Here is a 23876-nt window from a genome sequence, read left to right as displayed (position 1 = left end):
CATATGAAACCATTCTATTTCAAATAGTTGAAATAAGCTAAGTACCTATCCTGTGCCTTCTTCCTCTCAACCTCTAAGTAAAACAGGACAGAGGTGCTGGAGGGTCTCAGGGCACTGGCTGGCCCGCTTGCTGGGGCCAGTCTCCCTTCTCCTCCCATTTAATGCCCTTCAAGGTTCCTATCTTGCCTGGTTTTCACAAAGGATCAATTTTATTGTTCCTTATCTCTGAGACTGCCTTTTTTTTTTCCTTAATGACTTTCTCTATTCATTTTTCTCTGGAAAAAAATCAAGTATGTGATGCGCTGCACAACACGTTTGGCGAGGGCAGTCCTGCCTTTATTACTAGTGCATGTGTGAGTGCCAGCACTCATGCCTTTTTGCTTGGTTCATTTAGAGCAAGACAGTTTTTACTTCCATCTCCCAAAACAGAGCTCTTTTCCTTTGCTGTATAACTATACGCTTGTAATCCCAGTACTTGGGGGACTGAGACAGGAGGCCCACAGGTTCTCACTCCGCCTTAGCTACTTAGTGAGGCCTCCACAACTCAGTGAGACCCTGTTTCAAAATAAAGAATGAAGCCGGGCGTGGTGGCGCATGCTTGTAATCCCAGTGCTTGGGAGACTGAGACAGGAGGATCGCACAGGTTCGAAGCCAGCCTCAGTTACTTAGTGAGGCTCTCAGCCACTTAGTGAGACCCTGTTTCCAAAAAAAAAAAAAAAAGGCCCGGAGGTAGAAAGCCTCTGGGTTCCACCCCCAGTACCACTGAAAGAAAGAAAGAAAGAAAGAAAGAAAGAAAGAAAGAAAGAAAGAAAGAAAGAAAGAAAAGAAAAAGAAAGAAAGGGCTAGGGAATAGTTTTGAGGTAGAATGCCCCTAGGTTCAATCCCTAGTATTAATAAAAAATAAATAAATAAAAATAAACTCTTGTTCAGTCAGCATGGTGGTACACATGCCTATAATCCCAGGACCTGAGAGAGACAGCAGGGTAGCAGATGTAAAGCCAGTCTCAGCAAATCAACCAGATCCTGCTTCAAAACAAAAAATAATAAAAGAGGCTGGGGTATAACTGTATAAATATAGCAAAATTACACAGACTCTAAATGACCACAGTTTCAAATTTCTGCTAGCACTTTTCATATCTATATAATCTCAGTTAAAACTTCCAGCCTGGCATGGTGGCACACCTTGTAGTCCCAGCATTCGGGAGGCTGAAACAGGAGGATCGCAGTTCGAGGACAGCCTCAGCTACTTAGTGAAGCCCTTTGCAACTCAGTGAGGTCCTGTTTCAAAATAAAGAATAAAAAATAGGGATGCAGGTGTAGCTCAGAGGTAGAATACCCCTGGGTTCCATCCCCAGTACTACAAAAAAAAAAAAAAAAAAAAAAGAAGCGATTTTTAGCCAGGCATGGTGATGCATGTTTGTAATCCCAGGACTTGGGAAGCAGAGACAGGAGGATCACAGGTTCACAGCCAGCCTCAGCTACTTAGTGAGACCCTGTTTCCAAATAAATAATATCAAGCTAGAGGTATAAACTGGAGGTAAGATGCCTCTGGTTTCAATCCCCAGTACCAAAAATTAAAAAAGAGATTTTAGAAAAAACTAAGAACTTTATCCTGTAAATTGCCTGTTACTTGCCACCACTTTCCACTAGTAATTCCTCTTTAAACCAAGGTCACACTCATCGCCGAAATAACTTATGGTTAATATATATATATATATATATATATATATATATATATTTTTTTTTTTTTTTTTTTTTTTTTTTTTTGCGTGTGTGGGGATGGGACCCACAGGCATTCGACCTCCGAGCTATACCCCCTGCCCTATTTTTTATTCTTTATTTTGAAATAGGGTCTCACTAAGTTACGGAGAGCCTCACTAAGTAGCTGAGGCTGTCCGTGAACCGCAATCCTCCTGTCTCAGCCTCCCAAATGCTGGGATTACAAGCGTGAGCCACCACGGCCGGCTGGTTAATATTCTGTGTGTGTGTGTGTGTGTGTGTGTGTGTGTGTGTGTGTGTGTTAGTGGGGGTGGAACCCAGGGGCTTTTCTACCTTCGGGCTATATTCCCAGACCTACTTTATTTAGAAACAGGATCTCATTAAGTTGCTGAGAGCCTCACTGAGTAGCTGAGGCTGGCTTGGAACCTGTGTGACCCTCCTGTCTCAGCCTCCCAAGCGGGGATTACAAGATGCGCCACCACGCCCGGCTGGTTAATATTCTTAGTAGCTGAGTTTTCTAAGAGTATTCTCATAGTCCCAATTCATTCCAATTTCCACTAACACAAAATGTCTAACAGCTGAATAATTCTCTTACTACATTAGTCAAAAGGACCTTACTTTTCTCTTACTAGAGAAGTAGAGAAAAAGTTTTATCCATACATCTAATAAGCATTTACAAATACATATCTTAAAAAATGTTCAACTTTGCTATTATCTTTTGAAAGTAAAAGTACAAACTTTATTGATGTGGGATTTTTTTTTTTTTTTGTGATACTGGGGTTCCTGAAAACCCTTCTACCTCCGGGCTACACTCCCAGACCTATTTTTATACTTTTTAATTTGGAAACAGGGTCTGTGGCTGGCTTCGAACCTGCATGATCCTGCCTCCACCTCCCAAGCACTGGGATTACAAGCTGCGCCACCACGCCCAGCTTGGTGCTGGAGATTGAACCCAGAGGCATTCTACCTCTGAGCGACACCCCAGGTTGATTTTATGTTTATTTTTTAACAGGGCCTTGCTAAGTTGGTGAGTCTCACTACTTGCTAAGACTGTCCTTAAACCTGCACTCCTCCAGTCTCAGCCTCACAAGTACTGGGATTACAAATGTGCGCCACCACTTCCTGCTAACTTAAAGCTTTGAATGTGAGAAAGGAGGCTCTCAGTGCGAGACCGGCTGGCCTGACATAAAATATAATGCTGACCCAACGTGGAAAGACTTAGCCTGCATGTTACCACTGAGAACCACCACCTTCTGTTCCTAAGAATTTCCCATTGATGTAAAAAATTCTCATGTAATTCTAAAGAATGCCTTGCTTGTCCTCTGAGAAAATCACCTCCAGGAAATGCTAATGTTGCAACGTTAAATGAGCAGGACATAAGGCTGAACAGAAAACAGAAAGGTTTATCTCAGCGTCCAATGTTGTGTTCAACCACCGGAAGGAGACAGCAGATGTCAACAAAGATGCCGTGGGGTGCTGGGACACTGGCTAACTGGATGGCTTTTTCAAAAAACATAAATATTTTAGAATTTACAGTTAAAAAAGCTAATTTGGATTCTGTAAGTCATTCCCTCAAAACAAGAAAGCAAGCCATCCATTTTCCTATTCTTCAGTTTTCATAAAATGATAATACTATAAAGTTTATATTTTAGGCCTTAAAAATTTCCTCAAGGCTAAAATCTTTCTTGAAAACAATAACAGTAGAGGGGAGGGAGAGGGTACACAATCACAGTAGAGGGGAGGGAGGGGGTACACAGTCAATCACAGTAGAGGGGAGGGAGGGGGTACACAGTCAATCACAGTAGAGGGGAGGGAGGGGGTACACAGTCAATCACAATAGGAGAGGGAGGGGGTACACAGTCAATCACAGTAGAGGGGAGGGAGAGGGTACACAGTCAATCACAGTAGAGGGGAGGGAGGGGGTAAACAGTCAATCACAGTAGAGGGGAGGGAGGCGGTAAACAGTCAATCGCAGTAGAGGGGAGGGAGGGGGTAAACAGTCAATCACAGTAGGGGAGGGAGGGGGTATACAGTCAATCACAGTAGAGGGGAGGGAGAGGGTACACAGTCAATCACAGTAGGGGAGGGAGGGGGTACACAGTCAATCACAGTAGAGGGGAGGGAGAGGGTACACAGTCAATCACAGTAGATGGGAGGGAGAGGGTACACAGTCAATCACAGTAGAGGGGAGGGAGGGGGTACACAGTCAGAGGGAGGGAGAGGGTACACAGTCAATCACAGTAGAGGGGAGGGGGAGGGTAAACAGTCAATCACAGTAGGGGAGGGAGGGGGTACACAATCAATCACAGTAGAGGGGAGGGAGGGGGTACACAGTCAATCACAGTAGAGGGGAGGGGGAGGGTAAACAGTCAATCGCAGTAGAGGGGAGGGAGGGGGTAAACAGTCAATCACAGTAGGGGAGGGAGGGGGTATACAGTCAATCACAGTAGAGGGGAGGGAGAGGGTACACAGTCAATCACAGTAGAGGGGAGGGAGGGGGTACACAGTCAATCACAGTAGAGGGGAGGGAGAGGGTACACAGTCAATCACAGTAGGGGAGGGAGGGGGTACATAATCAATCACAGTAGAGGGGAGGGAGGGGGTACACAGTCAATCACAGTAGAGGGGAGGAGGAGGATAAACAGTCAATCACAGTAGAGGGGAGGGAGGGGGTACACAGTCAATCACAGTAGAGGGGAGGGGGAGGGTAAACAGTCAATCACAGTAGAGGGGAGGGAGAGGGGAGGAACTGGGGAAGGAAACTGACCAAACATGTACCCGCATGTACAACTATGAAACAATAAACCCCGTTATTACATATAATCATAAGGCACCGATACAAAAGAATAATTTAAGTAGGAGGACAACAACATAGGCAAAAAGACAATCATGCACAACCCCAAGAGCGAATAAAGAAGTATCTAGGTTTGCCGGAATTAGAACTCTAGTAGCTTAGTGCTTTTTTCTGATTTCCAAAATGAAATCAGTTGTTAAAAAAAGATAAGCATTCTTCCAACACAGGACATACTCCCCAAATATAGTTTTGATTCCCTTCTATCTAAACAGAGAGCTTTATTAAAAGCATCCTTCATAGTGTCCAAAAGTCGTCACAAATACACACCGATGGAAAGCTTTGCTCTACGATGATATGCCCGATGCACCCAAACAAATCATTACACAATACTTAACACTGGCCGAATAAAGCAACTCTTTGCCTACGGCCACAGGGCAGGTGAGAGGGAAGTCCGATCACCTACCTCATTCTGGTTCGGTGCCTGTTACCCCAGCTCTCCTGTAGGCAGAGGGGCCACTCTGTGTCCTCCCCACCCTCCAGGAAATCACGCAGGCAGCAAAGCAATGCAACCTCAACTACGTCTAGATACTCTGAGTGTGGACGAGCTGGGAATTCACACTGGCACACACGCTCCTGCTTGAAGGTCACTCGGTGAACGTGTGATGGGAAGCAGGAAGGCACGGCAGAACCAGACTCGGGGCTATGGAGTTCTAGAGCCCAAGTCTGAATCTTGGCTCTAACACTAAAACTAGTCATGACCTTACCCTCCGTGGCCCAATGCTTCAACGTACAAAATGAAGCAGAGTGGGCTGCATGCTCCGGCACCTCCTTAGTGACACGCAGTGAGCAGCAGCTTTGCTTGATCGCTGGCTGCTGCTTTGACTCAGCTGCTCCCCGCTGAACTGGGAGCCCCCATTAAGGCAGCGGGACAGGCGGTTCACCTGAGTTCCTAGGGTCTAGTCTGCACCCAGAACGCAATGTGGGCAGCTACTTAACACAGGTCTGCTCAAGGGTGAACGAGGCCGGGCGTGGTGGCACAGGAGGCCGTGCGTGATGGCGCACGCTTGTAATCCCCGAGCTTGGGAGGCAGAGACAGGAGGATCGCGCAGGTTCGAAGCCAGCCGCATGCGCTGGCTTAGGAGACCCTGTTTCCAAATAAAAATGTAAAAATAGGTCTGGGAGTGTAGCCCGGAGGTAAAAGGGCTTCCAGGAACCCCAGTACCACCAAAAAAAAAAAGGAGTGAACGAGCACTGGGTGTACAACTGATCAACGGGAAGTGATCATGTAAAATAATACCGTACAGTCAGCCCTCAGCAGCCACAGGTTCCACATCTGTGGATAAAACCAATCACTGACTGAAAGTACTCAGAAAAAAATGTGTCTGTACTGAACATGTACAGATTTCTTGTCATTAATCCCTAGACAATAAAGCCTAACATTATTTACATGCATTTACATTGTATTAAGTAGTAGCAATCTAGAGGTAATTTAAAGTACATGCAAAGATGTACATAGGTTATATGCAAATATTATGCTATTTTTTATAAAGGACTTGAGAGTGCAGATTCAAGTATTCCAGATGGTCCTGAAACCAATCCTCTGTGGATACCAAGAGACAGCAGTACGAAATTAAAAGCTCTTCTGCAAACAGTACTAGGGAGGCTGAGATAATCTCAGTTCTGTAATCCCAGTACTAGGGAGGCTGATAGGAGGATCACAGGTTCGAACCCAGCCTCCACTACTTAATGAGACCTTGTTTCAAAATAAAAAATAAAATTGGGCTGGGAATGTAACTTGGAGGTAGAATGGCCCTAGGTTCAATCCCCAGTACTGCAAAAAAAAAAAAAAAAAAAAAAAACCCTCAAAAAACAACAAACAACTCTTCTGTATTTACCTGGCCCAGCAATATTGTTAACTGACAGTTAACTCCTCAGAGTGAGATTCTATATTCTATTCAATATATTCCTAATTTTTATTGCAATGTTCTCTTGAAGTTTAAAAAGGTCTGAAAAACCACAACCTGCTAAGCCAGGTGGTCGAAAGCACTGCAAAAGGGAAATGAGAACACTCAGCCTGACTTCAAGTGAGCTCTGCTTCCCTCCTCGTCTGGCCCTCCCCGCCACATCACCTGCCAGCTGCACACGGAACCCTCCTGCTGCGTCACCGCCACCTTACCAGAGCCTGCGCCGGCTCGCAGCACCATTCTCGGCTCGCAGCACCATTCGCTACTTTTTCCTTCTTTACTTTCCTGAATTCTGTGACCTGACGCATTGCTGAATTTCTCCTCCTTCTGCCATCTCTGCTAGCATCTCTACCTCTAAACATTCTCAAAAGCTGTGAAGATTCCTTAAGACTCTACTATGAGCCCAATTTCTTCTCTTTTTATACCCTAAGAAATTATATGCATTATCTAGCCTTAATATCAAAAGTCTCCTATAAAATTTTGTATCTTTAGCCCAAAACTATCTTCCATATTCCAGATTCGGATATCAAGCTGTCTGGCATCTCCACCTGTATTACTCAAAGAAATTGCAACCTACTGTACTCATACTACACTCTTCATTTGTCCCCTCCAAGTTCATTCCCCCATAATCTTCCCATTTCAGTAAAAACTACCAACATCCACCTGGTTGTTAAGGCCGGAATCCAAATCCTACCTATCAGAACTCAATGGCTTTCCCTACAAAGCAGACCTCGAAACCATTTTCTTCTCTTCATCTCTCTGCCACCACCTGACAAGTCAACCCATTTTTCAAAAGTCCCAACTCTGGGCTGGTTGGCACCCAACTCTGGGTGACAGGGCCTGACACCAACACTCTGGGATTACAAGTGTACACCATGCTCGGCTCTATTTTTTTATTCTTTATTTTGAAACAGGGTCTCATTAAGTTGTGGAGGGCCTCACTGAGTAACCGAGGCTGGCCGTGAACCTGTGATCCTCCTGTCTCAGCCTCCCAAGTACTGGGATCACAAAGTGCGCCACCAGGCTCTTAATCCCCTCTTTAACCTGAGTACTCAGGAAGTCTCTGCCACGTCAGGCAGGGAGACAGCAGAAGGGGAAGAGAACAGTGTGCCTGCCTCCTGTGTAGAGGGGTGGGGTGGGAGGAAGGGGAAGCCAGAGAGCGAAGTTGCCCCTTAGGTGGGGTGGTCAAAGGTCATCCCCTCCTCCAGCAAGAGGAGGAGACTGGGCCAAATGTACCTACACAACTGAAGCATTTCAGGAAGACAGTCTTTAAACAACTAATAATTATGGCAAGAAGTGTCAGAGTGAAAAAAAAGGATTGCCAGGGTGCAGTAATCGCAGCCACTCGAGAGGCTGAGGCAGGTGGATGGCATGCTCAAAGCCAGCCTCAGCCATTCAGTGAGACCTTGTCTCTAAACAAAATTTAAAATGCTAGGCGTGAAGCCGGGTGTGGTGGCGCACACTTGTAATCCCAGCATTTGAGAGGCTGAGACCTGAGGATCAAGGTTCGCAGACAGCCTCAGCTACTTAGCGAGGCTCTTTGCAACTCAGTGAGACCCTGTTTCAAAATAAAGAATAAAAAATAAGGCAGGGGGTGTAACTTGGAGGTCGAATGCCCCTGGGTTCCATCCCCAGAACTGCAAAAAAAAAAAAAAAAAAAAAAAAAAAAGCTAGGCGTGGTGCTTCATGCCCATAGTCCCAGTTCTTGGGAGACTTAGACAGGAGGATACTAGGTTTGAGACCAGCCTCCACGACATAGCAAAACTCTCTTTTAAAATTAAAAAAAGAGCCGGGCGTGGTGGCGCACACTTGTAATCCCCCTGCTTGGGAGGCTGAGGGAGGATCACGCAGGTTCGAAGCCAGCCTACACTGGCTTAAGAGACCCTGTTTCCAAATAAAATATTAAGTAGGTCTGGGAGTATAGCCCGGAGGTAGAAGGCCCCTGGGTTCCATCCCCAGTACCACCAAGAAAAAAATAATAATAATAAATAAAGCCGGGTGTGGTGGCACAGGCTTGTAATCCCCGCGCTTGGGAGGCGGAGGATGGCGCAGGTTGGAAGCCAGTGGCACTGGCTTAAGAGACCCTGTTTCCAAATTTAAAAAAGATGTAAAAATGGGTCTGGGAGTGTAGCCCGGAGGTAGAAGGGCTTCCAGGAACCCCAGTACCACAAAAAAAAAAAAAAAAAATTAAATAAAAAATAAAAATAAAGAAAAAGAAAATAAAGAAAAAAAGGTTAGGAGTGTAGGTCAGAGGAAGAAGTGCCCTGGGTTCAATTCCCAGTACTAAAAATAAATGAATAAGTAAATAAAAATAAAATTTAAAAAAGGGCTGCAGGTGAAGCTCGGGTAGAACATCCCTGGGTACAAGAGAAAGGAAGAAAGGGTGACTGAGTGAGTTGGTCTCACCATACAGCTTACTTTTCATTATAAGCTGCCCATCAAAAAAAACAAACAAACAAAAAAAAAAAACAAAAAAAAAAACAAAGCCGGGTGTGGTGGCAAATGCTTGGAATCCCAGCACTTGGGAGGCTGAGACAGGAGGATCGCACAAGTTCAAAGCCAGCCTCAGTTACTTAGTGAAGATCTCAGCACCTTAGTGAGACCCTGTTTCCAAATAAAGTATAAAATAGGTCTGGGAGTATAGCCTGGAGGTAGAAAACACCCTGTGTCCCATCCCCAGTAGCATAAATAAATAAATAAATAAATAAATAAATAAATAAATAAATCAAAGCTGGGCAAGGTGGCACACAATACTCGGAAGACCAAGACAGGCAGATTGCAGGTTCAACGCCAGCCTCAGCAATTTGTGTGAGGCTCTTTACAACTTAGTGAGACCCTGTTTCAGAATAAAGAATAAAAAATAGGGTTGGGGGTATAGCTTGAAGGTAGAGTGCCCCTGAGTTCAACCCCCAGTACCACACACACACAAAAAGAAACATAAACGAATTTCATGTTTAGACTTTGATCCTATACCCAAGATAACTCATTTTATTTACAAGATAATTCATTTTATTAAGTGTTTATATGCAAGTATTTCAAAAGCTAAAACATCTGATACCTAAAAACTCTGATCCCAAGCATTTTGGAGAAGGGAAACTGAAATCATATTACTTTTGATTCTTTTTTCAGAACTAGAATTGAACTCAGGGCATTCTACCTGAGATGCACCCCAGTCAGTGCTCTTCATTTTTTATTCTGAAACAGGGTCTCACCAAGGGCCTGGCTAAGTTGTTGAAGCTGGCCCTCAAACTGCGATCCTCTGGTCTCAGCCTCCCAAGAACTGGGGTTCAAGGTGTGTACCACAGTGTCTGGCACAGTTAATTCTTTAGACTTGTAGAATCTGTCAATTACAGAATTTGATTTCAAAATCTTTTACAAATATATAAAAAGACCTGTCATAAAGATATAAATCCATCATTTATAAAATGTTTTTTCTTGATCATAAAGATTCTGTGAAGAAATGAACCATCTCATAAATTTTCAGTATGAAAGTCAGTATTATTGGCAGGCAACAGGAATCAATGTAACAATAGATAACTGGAATCTCTCTTAGTGGGTGGTCTTATTTGAGAAAGCAGGCTAACAAGAATGTAAGTTATACATCTTGCAATATTCAGAATTCAGTATTATTACATATTGGCAATCAAGTTTGGACAGTGAAACAAATCAAAGTCGACAGTGCTTTCTTTTTAAAAGCTATTTTTATGCACAGGGCATATTAGGAATATTAACACTGCAAACTACTATGGTTGATACATGCAAGCTTCGTGCTAAGAGCTTCACAAGCATCAGCTCATGTAATCCTCCCAATAACTAATCACTGACCCCGTGATCACCCCATTTTACTGGGACAGAAACAAACTCTGAGAGCCTGAGGGCTTGCCCAAACTCATGGTGAGCGGCAGCCAGGACTCAAACTCTGGCTGGCTGCTTTGGTCCATGTTTATCCACAGCACAGCACAAAACTAAAGCAAACCTTAAGGTCATCAGATGAAAACCATATACAAAAATGTTTTATCAAACAGTAAGTTTGAAAATGGTTATTTAAAAAATTTTATGGAACATGGAATTTAAAAATAGCACACATATAGAGCAACCAAGTACTTTAGACCAGAAACCAAAAGAACTCCACAAAGTGCTCTGCATCTACTACACAGAGAAGAGGACAGAAAGCGCGTCCGCAGCTGGGCGTGGTGGCGCACGCTTGTAATCCCAAATACTTGAGGGCCTGAGACAGGAGGACCACAGCTTCTCACCCAGCCTCAGCTACTTAGTGAGGCCTCCACAATCCAGTGAGACCCTGTTTCAAAATAAAGGATGAAAAGTGGGGCTAGGGAGTAGTTTTGAGGTAGAATGCCCCTAGGTTCAATCCCTAGTATTAATAAGTAAATAAAAATAAACTCTTGTTCAAGTCAGTATGGTGGTACACATGCCTGAGAGAGACAGCAGGGTAGCAGATGTAAAGCCAGTCTTAGTAACTCAACCAGATCCTTCTTCAAAACAAAAATTAATAAAAGACGCCGGGCATGGTGGCGCACGCTTGTAATCCCCGCGCTTGAGAGGCGGAGACAGAAGTAACGCGCAGGTTCGAAGTCAGCCTCGCTGGCTTAAGAGACCCTGTTTCCAAATAAAAATGTAAAAAATAGGTCTGGGAGTGTAGCCTGGAGGTAGCAGGGCTTCCAGGAACCCCAGTACCACCAAAAAAATAAAAAATAAAATAATAATAAAAGAGGCTGGGGTATAACTCAGAGGTTGAATGTCCCTGGGTTTAATCTCCAGTAACAACATAAATAGATAAAAATTTTTCTTTTTTTTTCTAAAAGAAGAGCAGTTAAATACAAAAGATTAATAACTACCATCACAGCAGAAGATCAGTAACTTTGGCCAAGTCCAGTTGTCAAAACAAAACTATTCCCTTGACCCCTGTCACCCATCCTAATACTGCTCTACTCCTATGTCCTAACAGGTTCTCTTGGAAAAAGCATCTCAGCTGGGCACGGTGGCCCAGCACAGAAGAGGCTGAGAAAGGAACATCTCGGGCTCAAGGCCAGCTTCAGCAACTCTGTAAGACTGTTTCAAAACAAAACCCAAAAAGGGTCTGCAGTGTAGCTCAGAGGTAGAAACGCCCTGGGCTCAACCCCTGGGTGTGGGGGGGCATCTTATAGAGCATGTCATAACAAAAGGTTGGCAATTATACACAAGATAGCACTTTATTTTCAAATGACATTTTCCTAGAAAAATGTATGGCTGCTCTCAGCTAACTGGTTGCCATTAAACTTCTATTTTTCAGAACACATTAAAAACCATGTTCAACAGTTGAGTATCAGTACTACTCAAGATTGGGAAGATCTGAACAAAGCCTTTACCATGACCAATAATGGACAGGATGAGCTAGACCACTCAGCTAATAAATTTACCATTAAATGTCATTTAAGATTATGAATATACTAGCCATAACATAGTTAATGAAGTAAAAGGGAGAAATACTGCAAGGATATTATAAAAGTTCAGAATATAAAACGAGTTATGTGAATATCACTGCAATGTCAAATATTCTTTGTTTTCTTTTGTGGTACTGGGGATGGAACCCAGGGGCATTCTACCTCCAAGCTACACCCCTAGCCCTATTTTTTAATTCTTTATTTTGAAACAGGGTCTCACTGAGTTACAAAGGGCCTAAGTGGCTGAGGCTGTCCACGAACTGTGATCCTCCTGTCTCAGCCTCCCAAATGCTGGGATTGCAAACGTGCGGCACCATGCATGGCCTCAAATATTTTCAACAAAAACCCACACATGCTTAATATGGTAGACGGTAACAGGGAGAATGCTGATTATTTGTGTGTGGGAGGGGCCAGAAGAGAACGCAAATGAAATGAAAGAAGAGCACCCCATTAGTGTAACACTCAAGTCCTTGCGCAATGGTTTGCTGGCCAGTGCTGCAGAAGAGCAGTTAGCAGGTGGGAGTCAGCAGGTGGGGATGCCGCATCTACTGATCATTTACTAGGTCTGAGAATCAAAGCATCTCAAGGAACCTGAGCTACAATTTTTAAATTTGTAAAATAAAGAAACAGCATGTATTTTATTTCTCTCATAGTTTTTTTTGTTTTTTAAATAATGAAACAATAACGTGATAGGGCTTTTAAGAGTACAGAATAATTGTTATAAACATTAAGGTGTTATAGTTATCAGCACTGTGAATTAATTATCTAGAGAAAGAAACTGGCACCTGTTTGGGACCAATACAGTTAGATACCCTAACTTGATTGAACTGTACTGCCTATTTGCAAAAGATGAGCAAGGAATGCTCTGTTTAGGGAGCTCCTGGACCAGTACACTGTTCTTTAAAATGCATTCACATACCTTCTTCCTGGTTTAGATGAACGCTCCTGGTAAAGATTCTGAAACTAAAGTCTAGGTTTCTTAATCACTATTTCCTTGTTCTGTCCCTTCATTGTTTAATAAACATTTCCAGAGCAGCATAAATTACTGTACCACTAGCTTAAACAATAAAAGGTAATACAGAAAGCAACACAGTAATTTACAACTCCTCTTTAGCACCAAGAGCCCAGACATCCCACAATTGTTTCCATCAAAATACATAAACATGAAAAAGTCAACCTTTTCAACTAAGCCTGTATGCACTCACTTGCTTGTGTGCGCGTGCTCGCGCGCACACACACACACACACACCCCTCACAAAGGTGTATTAAGACTATAAGCACACGCCAAAGCATCCTTTGTTTCTAAAGTCACCAGAAGGAAATTCCACCAATGGAGACGGAGACTTGAGGTCTCTACTACCCTGAATGCGCTATCCAATTCCTATGTACACTGCCTCACAGATCTTACCCCAGCTCTAGAATCTGGAGATATTTGACAGGCTTTGGCAGTTGGAAGTCAAGGTCCTCGGTTGACTTTATTCATGGAGAAAAGGGACCAAATTCTCTACCGGAAACAGTATTTTACAACTGAAAGTAGTAACCAATCGCTTTTTAAAGAAAATCCAAATTAGTGTTATTGAATAAACAAATGACTGATTCCATTGTATTTCAAATATATATGGAAAAGTACAAATTAAGAAAAATATTTTAGCGAAAACAGAAGCTTCTAGTTTTACTTGGCTGGCACTCAGGTTCCTTTTTAGAGGACAATCATGAAGCTAAATAGTTACTTTGTCACACACATCGAGGGAGAATCTCTCTTGAATAAACTCCCTGATTGGCTTGGAGGACTGTAACTATCATGAAGCACAAACTGTACCACTTGAGTGAGAAAAACTAAGTCCAACCAAAGTTACCGTAATTAACAAAGAGAATGGTTCTGGTTTCAGGAACTGAGAAGGCAGACAGGCCGTTACAGGAAGCTGTATTAATGCTGACAGTGTTAAACCAGTTACATAAACTAGGAAGCTGCTATCACACAAGGTCCTGTCCTATATAACCAGCGCTGTTTATACTTCCCAACTAGTAACTGTAAATTCAACAAAAATAGTTAGCAGTGACTCCAGACATTTGTTAGCTGGATCCACATCACCAACTGCATCCTATCTCGGACAACCCCTGAGCCTCAGTCACCCAATTTACCAACGTCCCTAGCTACTGTTACCCAAGAAGTTCTTCTAAAGACAAGGCACCTCATTAGTGCAGTGACAGGCTATACTCAATGTACAGCCAAAGTAGGGCATTACAAATATTTAATCCATCCAGGCAAGGTGGCTCAAGCCTATAATTCCAGTACTAAGGAGGCTGAGAGAAAAGGACCACAGGTTCGAGGCCAGCCTCAGCAACCCAGTGAGACCTTGTTTCAAAATAAACATAAAATATGGCTGGGAGTATAGCTCATAAGTAGAATGCCCCTGGGTTCAATCCCTGGTAAAACACACACACACACACACACATTAATCCAATGCTAAAAAGGACCCACTTATTATTATATATTATTTTCACTGTGCTTAGTTTATAACTAGAGGATTCTTTAAGTTTTAACAAGAATGTGAACCTTAGATTTTTATTTTCTACAAAAAGCTATTTATTTTACCCATAATAGACCTAACCAGAATAGGCTAGGTTCCTAAATTTACCTTTGTGAACTTAGGAAACATTCATATTTGCATCCTAAATTGTTACTAACAAATGAACAATTTTCTGTGGTGTAACTCAAACAAATGACTGAAGGGCAGTTACTATTCTTAAGCAAAATGGAAGCTATAGAAAGCCTTAAAACTGTCATCTTATTTTGCATGAAGAAGTTTAATATGCAATCATTAACTGAAACAGACCAATTTTAATTTTAGTTACTTTATCTGGTAACTCCTCCCATTTCCCCTGATATTTATTTCTCCTATTCAAAATTCAAAAATAGACAATGTTAAACATAACCTAAAGACAGGAAAAAAAACTGAAAAAAATTATAATACAAAGACTCCCCATTTCTTGGAAAATGAACAAACTAGCATGCAAAAATAATTTATATTTCCCAGAAGTAACTTAATATAGAATGCTTCTTTTTTTTCCCCCCTATGGACTATAATTCAGAATGCCTAAAAAAATGAGGAAATAAAGTGTCAGGCCCTATGTTAGGAAAGAAAAAAAAGCCCTGGCATACCAAAGGAGCACGTGAGGAGCCACACGGGGACGTAAGCAACTCTGATACACACAGGGCTGTGATGCGCAGAGGAAGTGAGCGCGCCTGGGAGATCCCCTCCAGGACGCGGCCCACCAAGACACACTCCAGGATGGAGGACCTGGCGGCAAGGCACTGGGAATGGGCATGGGAGCCAGGAGCAAATCCATCCAGCTCACCTATGATCTGCTTAAAACACCGGGTCTCATTCCAGATGCCAGAACCAGATCCTTGCCAGATCCGCAGGTGAGTCTGGGACTCGCTTGTTTTAATAAGCGTTCCCGTTAAATCTGGTCCACAGACCACAGTTAGTTACATTAAAATTAGATGACCACTGCTCTTCACTCCTGAAGGGAGCGAATGAGTAGATATGGTGGAGAGCTCCGGGAAGAGAAATGCAGGGCCTGTGGTGAACTAAGGGTGGCAGGCTACATTCAATGGTCTAACAGAATACACTGCTAGCGTCATAGGCAAGCTAGCTAAAGTCCAGACTCACATCAAGAATGTGTCTGAGCACTGCCATGCTGTATTGGGACAGAAGGCTTTGGCGTTCAAGTAAGAAGAATAAGCAGGACTTGGGGATCTGTGGTATACAGATGACTGGAGGAAAGTGACAGTAACTTTGAGGACAATCTTAAATAAGCCATGTGCCATTTCAGTGCCCAACACTCTGCCAAGTACGGCCGGGCATCCAAAAGTGCAAGAGTCAATAATACAATGTGGTGATCAAGCGCCCACGACATGTGCCAGGAGCCATAAGCAATGCCAAGGACGCCCCGGACAGAAAAATCCCCATCTCCAGTTTAAAATTAGATCTCACCCTGTTCCTCTTTTTTGTGTGTCTCTATTTCTTATCAGAGAAAGGATTTCAGGAACCTGCCTTTGAGAACTTTCTTGAAGCATTAGCTGACTCAAGTGAAAAGCATGCAGGTCCTCATCCTGAGTAGTTTTATATTTACTCTTGATAAAAAAGAAATATTCAGGCATCTTTCTCAACAGTGATGACATGGATGCACTCGCAGAGAATTTTCAGGCACACAGCTGTCTGCTCATGCAGTCAATGCGTACTGCGTGCTTATTCTAGATGGCTATTTCTTCCCTGACCTTGGAAAGATGAACAGGAACCTTAGAACACCGAGAGTGGAAAACACGGTGTGTTGAGAAAATGAACTAAGAAGGAGGATAAGCAGCACTGAAAAACAGGAAGAAGCCGGGCGTGGTGGCGCACGCTTGTAATCCCAGCATTTGGGAGGCTGAGACCTGGAGGATCACGGTTCGCGGACAGCCTCAGATACTTAGTGAGGCCCTCTGTAACTCAGTAAGATCCTGTTTCAAAATAAAGAATACAAAAAATTGGGCAGAGAGTGTAGCTCGGAGGTCAAATGCTTCTGGGTTCCATCCCCAGACCCACAAAAACAAAAAACAACAACAACAACAAAGCCAGGAGGGATAGTGAAAGGAGACGCGAGGGATATGCAGAGGAACTTACATGAGCAGGCCTACCAAAAGTAACAGCACCAACCAAAGGTCCCAAACCATCTAGAAATCCAGGAAGTGGATGCAGGACACTTGTCCAATTAAATTCATAATTTTCAACATAGACCCTAATGAATCCTCAATTTTAACTCTATAAGATGGTCTTAGACTTTCAGAAATGAACAAATTATCTGACAAAATATATACATGAAAGAAAGATAGTATGGTAGTTATAAGACCATACTAAAAGCCATAAGTCAGAGAAAGTAAAGATTCAGGTGTCAGTTTTATAAAAAGATACCATGAACACTTTTCTAGCACTCTGAATAGCCCAGACTGCTTCTGAGTACAAAGTGTAACAGCAAAGCCAGCTGGCTGTACATCCTTGCATAGCCATACCCATAATGTGGATCACTTTAATGTCGGTGACATCATCAACTTCCTAAGCAGTTTTACTTTTAACTGTCACTTTATTTTAATCATATTACGGTGGAACTTAGAATCTGAACTACTCAAAACTGCAAACAGTCTAGATTGCTATCATTGCTGGAATCTTTCTGGGATTTGGCACATAAAACCCAGATCACAAGGCATTTATAACAACACACTTGATTAAAAAACATGTATCAATTATTATTTTTATATCTTTAACATGGACTGGATCTTTTCTATCCTTCTTCAATGCTATGTAACAGCCTCTATGTTTTTTATGGGCAGTCTTGTTTAAGACTAAGGAGGGGTAAAAAATGTAAAAACAAAAAACAATAAAACCTTGTTTCCCATGCTTTTCAAAACAAGAGGTACAAAAAATGACTAATATTACCTTCTCTTTAAAGGAACAGTTTATAAAATGCAGATATAAAGAGCACATACACTGTTAAACATTATAAAGATTTTAATCTCTTTCTATCAAATTAATCTGCATCACAAAATAAGTAATCCTAAAGACTATACAGCCTAAAGTAAAATTTAGCTACTGAACTCTTATTCCCAGAATAAAAAGACCAATTTCTTAGAAAAATGAGTACTGTCGACATGATTGGGAGAAAACTAATTTCAAAAAGAAAACAAATTTAGGAGAAAGTACTTAAGAAAATCATGACTTTCAAAACGGAAAAGTGACCAATATAATAGCTCCATTAATCTCCCTTATTTTTACCTTGCTCATATGGCAATCCAAACGTCTGAGGCTACAATTGTGGAGAGACACATTATATTGAGGAAGCTCGTGAAAAAAGTACGCTAAATCAAGTGTTACTAAATGTTATTAAAACCACAACATTTTTAAAAAGCAAATGTCTTACCAGTTGGAATTCCCGACGCCGGTCATAGGCGTTCTGTATGCCACTGTCTGCCCATAAGGCTCGTATAGCAGGAAGATATTGTAAAAAAACCCGAGTTTCCACCATTCCCTGGGCGGCCATGGGTGCCCGGGTGTCAAATGCCATCAGCTTGTCTCCATGGAGCTGGTTTTCATTGTTTCCCCAAGGAATATGAAGCTTCTCTCGAGCATCTACCAGCACCCTCATTCCTTTGTTTGAAAAGAAAAAGAAACGTGGGGAAGAGTCGTTAGATCCGGTCATATGCTCTTATTCCAGTATTATTTTCCTAAATTTTTAACTAGTCCAGGCCCACCTCCTCCAAAACTGGAGCCCAGCATCAAAACAAACACCAGTATCTTCCTAGAGGTTAAGAAATATTTGCTTGCCATCTTAAGATTAAGAGACTTGAAAAGTAAATACTATTAACACAATTGCTCTTTCTGAAGGATTTTAACATGCTACAATTTATAAAACAACTTCTGGAGAAAAAGGTGGTCAAAACTAATCTGGAGAGGAAAAAGAAGTTATGCTACCTAGCCTAATTAATGTCCAGGCTGTAAAGACAACGGCTCAATCATGATTTTATGAGCCTGTCTAAAAGACATTTACTGGCCAGGCATGGTGGTACACATCTGTATTCTGTAACACTTGGGATACTGAGAAAGGAGAATCACACATTTGAGACCAGCCTTGCAACTTAGTGAGACCTAGTTTCAAAGTTTAAAATTTTTTTTAATTTCCGGTACGGTACTGGGGATGGAATCCAGGGGCATTCTACCTCTGAGCGACACCCTCAGTTCTATTTTTTTATTCTTTATTTTGAAACAGGTTCTCACCAAGTTGTAGAGAGCCTCACTAAGTAGTTGAGACTGGCCTCGAACCCGATCCTCCTGTCTCAGCCTCTGAATACAAGCATGCGCCACCCTGCCCAGCTAAAATTTTAAAAAGTTTTAAGGGGCTGGGGATAAAGCTGAGAGGTAGAATGGCCCTGGGTTCAATCTCCAGTACCAAAATAAAATGAAATCAAGTAAAATAAAATATTAAAGGCATTTACTTATTAAGATCAAGAACCACATGTTTTAGTTGTCTCCATTTTGGTCCTTGGCACCCCAATCCCAGCACAACACCGAAGTCTCCTAAGAACACATTCAAAATGCAAACACTGCTTTCAGAGCAAGTTTTAGTGTATCTCACAGGTTGAACAACTGCAAAATGATATACAACAGATTATCAACTCAGAGAGGTTAGTTCAAACTCAGTATTTCTATCACTAAGCTGTTATCTTTGTTCCATTTTAATAATCTATCAAGAAGTCATTTGTTTGGATAATTGAAAAACTGTTTTGTGCCAGGTGTGGTGATGCACCCTTGTAATCCCAGCACTTGGGAGGCTGAGACAGGAGGATCTCCCAGATTCAAAGCCAGCCTCAGTTATTAGTGAGGCCCAAGAAACTTAGAGATACTGTTTCCAATTAAAATATAAAATAGGTCTGGAGGTGTAGCCTGGAGATGGAAAGCCCCTGGGTTCTATCTCCAGTACCACAAAAAGAAAGAAAGAAAGAAAGAAAGAAAGAAAGAAAGAAAGAAAGAAAAGACTTTTGCTGTTAATTTTCTGATAAAAACAATTAAATGCCTAATAATGTGTTTACCTCATAATGGTGCTCAAAACAGGTCACACTCAGGACCTAGTTTACATTAAGAACCAAGTGTTTACCTGGCTCACAGTTAACCATGTTGACTCTATCATTAACGTTAATTCCTTAAGTTCAGCTGCATTAGGATACAAAGGTAACTTCAATTAAGCACTGGCAAGGCCGAGCCTACAGCCCTCAGAGACCTTAATTAGTTTTGTGCTAAGGATGAAGGCAAGCTAAATATGACTGTCTTTTACAGCTTCACTGCAAAGATGTCAAGAGCTGCGGGTCTCAGCTCGGGCCTTGAGTTCCCCTGTCATTGCACCCAATGCCTCCCTCTCCAGGCAGTTAGTTCTCTAACTCAAACCCAGGGAGAAAAAAAATCGATACGAAGGAGTTGCTAATGTGCTTCCTGAACAACAGACATACAAACAAACAAAAAAGAGCAAAAAACTGCTTGAGGAGACCTACAACTTGTAGCAACTACCTAGACAAAATACTCTCCAAATAAAACCAGGAGTCCCCAGGCACCTTAAGTACCAGGTACCTCAATTCTGCCAAAGTGCTTTTTAGGTGGAAAATATTTGACACTATCCAACACGAGAGCTGGTTCTTTTAAATGACAGAATAAAAGCCATCTTCTTGATGCCCCGAAATCAAGACCCTGTGGATTTTTCACTTGAGAACCATGTGGGATTTTAACACAACTGTCAAAACGGGAGCAGAGCCTATTATCGAACCCAACGCTGATCCCCTGACGCCACCTGCCAACAGGACCCTGAACGCTTCCCGGCCGGACAGTTTTTACACTACTAAGCAACTTCATTTGAAACAGAAGCAAGAGGTGGGACCCCCTTCTCTCCTGCCCCCGCCCCTGTTACTTGGCAGACCCGAGTGAGAGGCGTTGCACGGTGACTACAGCCCAACATCCTGTAACCCTGGGGTGAAAACCCACTCGTGCTGAGCTTTTTATGGGTCTCCTCTTTCCTGATACACAGTCAACGTGACACCCTCCAGTTCCCATCCTCGCCCCCAAAGGCGCCTGGGGCTGTCACCCAGCGCCCTGGACAAGAGGCAAAGGTGTCCTCTTTGGGGCTTCAGAATTCCCTCGCAGAGGCGGCGGCCAGGACGGCCCGGAGCCGGGAGCGCACTCGCCCTGGCGTCTCGGGTCACCCCCGGGGGCGCCACAGCTCGGGAGGGAGCCAGGGGGGCGCGGGGGTCCGGGGCTGCGCCCGGTGGCCCTGCCCCGCCTGCACGGGGGTGAGCAGGAGATGTCACCCCGCACCCCCAAAACACGGGGCTCGCCCGGCTTCCCTCTGGAGGGGGCGAGGCCCTGGAGGAGGGGTGTGGGGCCGGCGCCCATGGCCGCCGGGGGCCCCGGGCGTGCAGCGGCCACGCCGGACCGCGCCCCCTTCCCCCTGCCGGCGGCGCTCCGCGGGTTCCCGGCGGGCGAGGGCGGCGCCGGCCCGGCCCGCACCTTTGATCACGTTGCTGTAGATGGTGGGGCGGAACTCCTCGCGCGCGCGCTGGTCGAAGTCCTGCCCGTGGATGATCCGCATCTGCTTGAGGAAGGTGGACTTGCCGCTCTCGCCCGCGCCCAGCAGCAGGATCTTCACCAGCCGCTTCACGTAGGTCTTCTCCCGCGACAGGCATTTGTCGATCTCCTTGGACTTGCGCTGCTGCTCGGCCTCGCCGCTCGTCAGCACGCAGCCCGGGAAGCACACGGACAGCACGGAGCGCGACGGCAGGAAGTCCGCCATCTTGCCGCGCCGCCGCCTCGGCGGGCCCCTGCGGCTCCCTCCACCTCCTCCTCGGGCGGCGGGCGGCTGCGGCGCCGCGGCTGGAGGGCGGGGAGCGCGGCGGCGGCCCGAGCGCGCCGCGGAGGGAGGGAGGGAGCGGCGGACTGACTCGCAGGGCGGGCCGCGCAGGGCGGGCCGGGCTGGCCACCGAGGGAGGGAAGGAGGCGGGCCCGGGAGGGGCGGTGGCCCCGGGGCCGTGCGCGCGCACGCCGCCTCCCGGGGGCGCGCACGCCCGCACGCCGCGCGACACACGCCGCGGACGCTCCGCCCCCTCGGGCGCGGGCCAGCCAGTCAGGCGCGGCAGCGGTCGCCGGGCGCGCGCGGGGAGGAGCCGCGATCACGTGGGCTGGGCCGGGAGCGCGCCCGCCCGCCAGCCAGCCAGCCCGGCCGCCCGCCGAGCCCGGCTTTCGGTTTCCCAAAAACTGCGCCCGCTTAGGCGTTGAAGGGCTTCTTCTCCGAACGCTGGAGGCCAGATGCCGGACGCTGCTCCCCCGGCTCCCTTTCTCCCCAGCCACTCCCCCATCCCGCGCGTTTTCTCAGGTTAAGCGGCCGCCGCCTGCTGTCAAGCCATCGGGCGGGGACGGTACTCCAGCCGCCGGCTGGAGCCTGGAAGTGCTGGGGGGGGCATCTGCCGTCCTGCCCTTGACATTCTACGCTGCCAAGTCCTAAAGGATAACTAGATGTCGTCGATCCTCCACCCCTAGCCCGTCTTTCAACTCTTCTGGGCATCTTCTCACCCCTGCCAGGGCCCTGGTTTCGGGAGAAAGAACTGAAGGGGAGGTTGATGGGCGATGGGCGATGGGCGAGGAGAGGTCGTGTGGATTCCCACCCGAGCTGCGTCCTCACTTCGGGAATGCTCACGAAATCAGTGAAGGGTGAGGCGGGTGAGGTCATGTTGAAAATCCCCCTAAACCGGACACTGTGATGCAGATTCTTCCCGACACGGAAGCAGATAAGCAAACAGGTCGAGGACCGCAGCAGACAAATTTTAGGTTTCCTGCCAGATGACAGAGGATATGACCTGCAAGACCCCCCCCCCCCGCTCCCTCCCCAGTCCTAACAGCAGATTCAGGCCAAGACACCTGAAAGGGCAGTCAGGAGACAGGCCACAAGTGACAGCTGGGTCGGCAGAGTGATCGTGTGGCGAGAACCCCAGAGGCTGGTTTTTTCATTCTTAGTATTTTGTTTCAAGTGGAAAAAGCCAGCGCTGTTTGGGTCTGTCTGTTTTTGGCACTGCTCCTTTAATGCTCCTCGGTTTGGGCTCCCGTAGCTCAGAAACTTCCAGTGTGTTAGCGCGCGTTGGGGTAAGAAAGGGCAGCATTCTGAGAGGCTGAGAACAAGTTTAAATTTAAAAATCAGTGCTAATCAGTTACTGTCTGGGGGCGGGTTGGTGACTGAGAAACCTCGTGACTCAGGACTGTGGCTGCAGTAAACAATGCTCGTAGTTGGATTGTCTCCTGCTGCGCCGGCCAGGCCTGTGGGGTAGACAGTGGCCCTGCCCCTACAAAGCGGGGTAGGCCACCTCTGGGGGCTTTGGCTTGCTAGGGTCAGGATCGCTGGGCAGTGCTGTCTGGCCAGATGGATGGTAAAAGTGAACACTGGTGGGAGCTATCTCTGTGGTCTCAACTAATGCTAGAGTGGCTCAGTTGTTGAACCCTGAAGGGGTCAGCCTCTGCCCCGGACAGGGGTGTGGCACCTGCCCCGAGCTCTGCTTCTCCCTTCACTCTAGGTGCTAATCCGAACTCCTTAGCAGAAACAAGGAAGGGAAACCTGTAAGTTAGGCTAGTTAATATCTTTTCCTTTTTCCTAAAGTGTGTGCAACATAATGGAAAAGCAAGGATGCCTAGGAGGCAGGAAGGATTCCGGCCCAGCCAGTTCATGTTGTGACAGGCAGCAGGCAGAGCAGCTTTCAGAGCCCTGTGTGGAGCCTCGCTTTGGAACAGGCTTGGCTCAGATTTGTGCTTCTGAAAAAGAGCCATCTTTCGGCCCAGCCCCGGGCTTGACTGGAGCTACCCTACTGCTTCTAACTGGTGATGGAAGACGCTTTACCAACTATAAGTGTACACGTGCGTTTGATGTGGTGGCACACACCTGTAGTAATCCCAGTACTTGTGAGGCTGAGAAAGGAGGATTGCAGGTTTGATGCCAGCCTCAGCAACTTAGCAAGACCCTCACAGCAAATAAAAAAATGAAAGAGGGCTGGGAGTATAGCTCAGAGGTGTGTGTGAGAGTGTGAGTGTTTCCTGGGTTCGATCCCAGGCAACACACACACACACACACACACACACACACACACACACATTAGAGTTTGGTGGTTTCTCAAGAAGCTAAACATAGAATTGTCATAGGACTCAGCAGTTCCACTCCTGGGTATATACCCTACAGAATTGATAACAGGTGTTTAAACACTTGCGCACCTACATCCACAGCAGCACTGATCAGAATAGCCAAACAGAGAAAATAACCCAAATGCCCGTCAGTGAACCAATGGATAAACAAAATGTAAAGCATCCGTGCAGAGGAATTACTCAGTCATAAGAAGAAACA

The 23876-nt window shown here is 45.2% G+C and overlaps 1 protein-coding gene across 2 annotated transcripts in view; it reads right to left on the bottom strand.

The window, feature by feature from the left end:
- The window catches only part of GNA13 (G protein subunit alpha 13), a gene marked incomplete at both ends in the record, with an annotated part of 38709 nt that extends 17419 nt beyond the window's left edge, over positions 1 to 21290 (bottom strand). For both annotated transcript variants that reach the window (XM_080713424.1, XM_080713425.1), the window contains 2 exons: positions 17880 to 18106; positions 21008 to 21290. In XM_080713424.1, the coding sequence (XP_080569550.1) occupies positions 17880 to 18106; positions 21008 to 21290 (510 nt within the window). The remainder of the gene's footprint in view (positions 1 to 17879; positions 18107 to 21007) is intronic.
- Between the last annotated feature and the right edge of the window lie 2586 nt (positions 21291 to 23876).

The sequence above is a fragment of the Muscardinus avellanarius genome (assembly GCF_963383645.1).
Source record: "Muscardinus avellanarius genome assembly, chromosome: 16".
NCBI classification, from domain to species: domain Eukaryota; kingdom Metazoa; phylum Chordata; class Mammalia; order Rodentia; family Gliridae; genus Muscardinus; species Muscardinus avellanarius.
The sequence above is the reverse complement of the archived record's forward strand: the minus strand, read 5'-3'. Positions and strand labels throughout refer to the sequence as shown.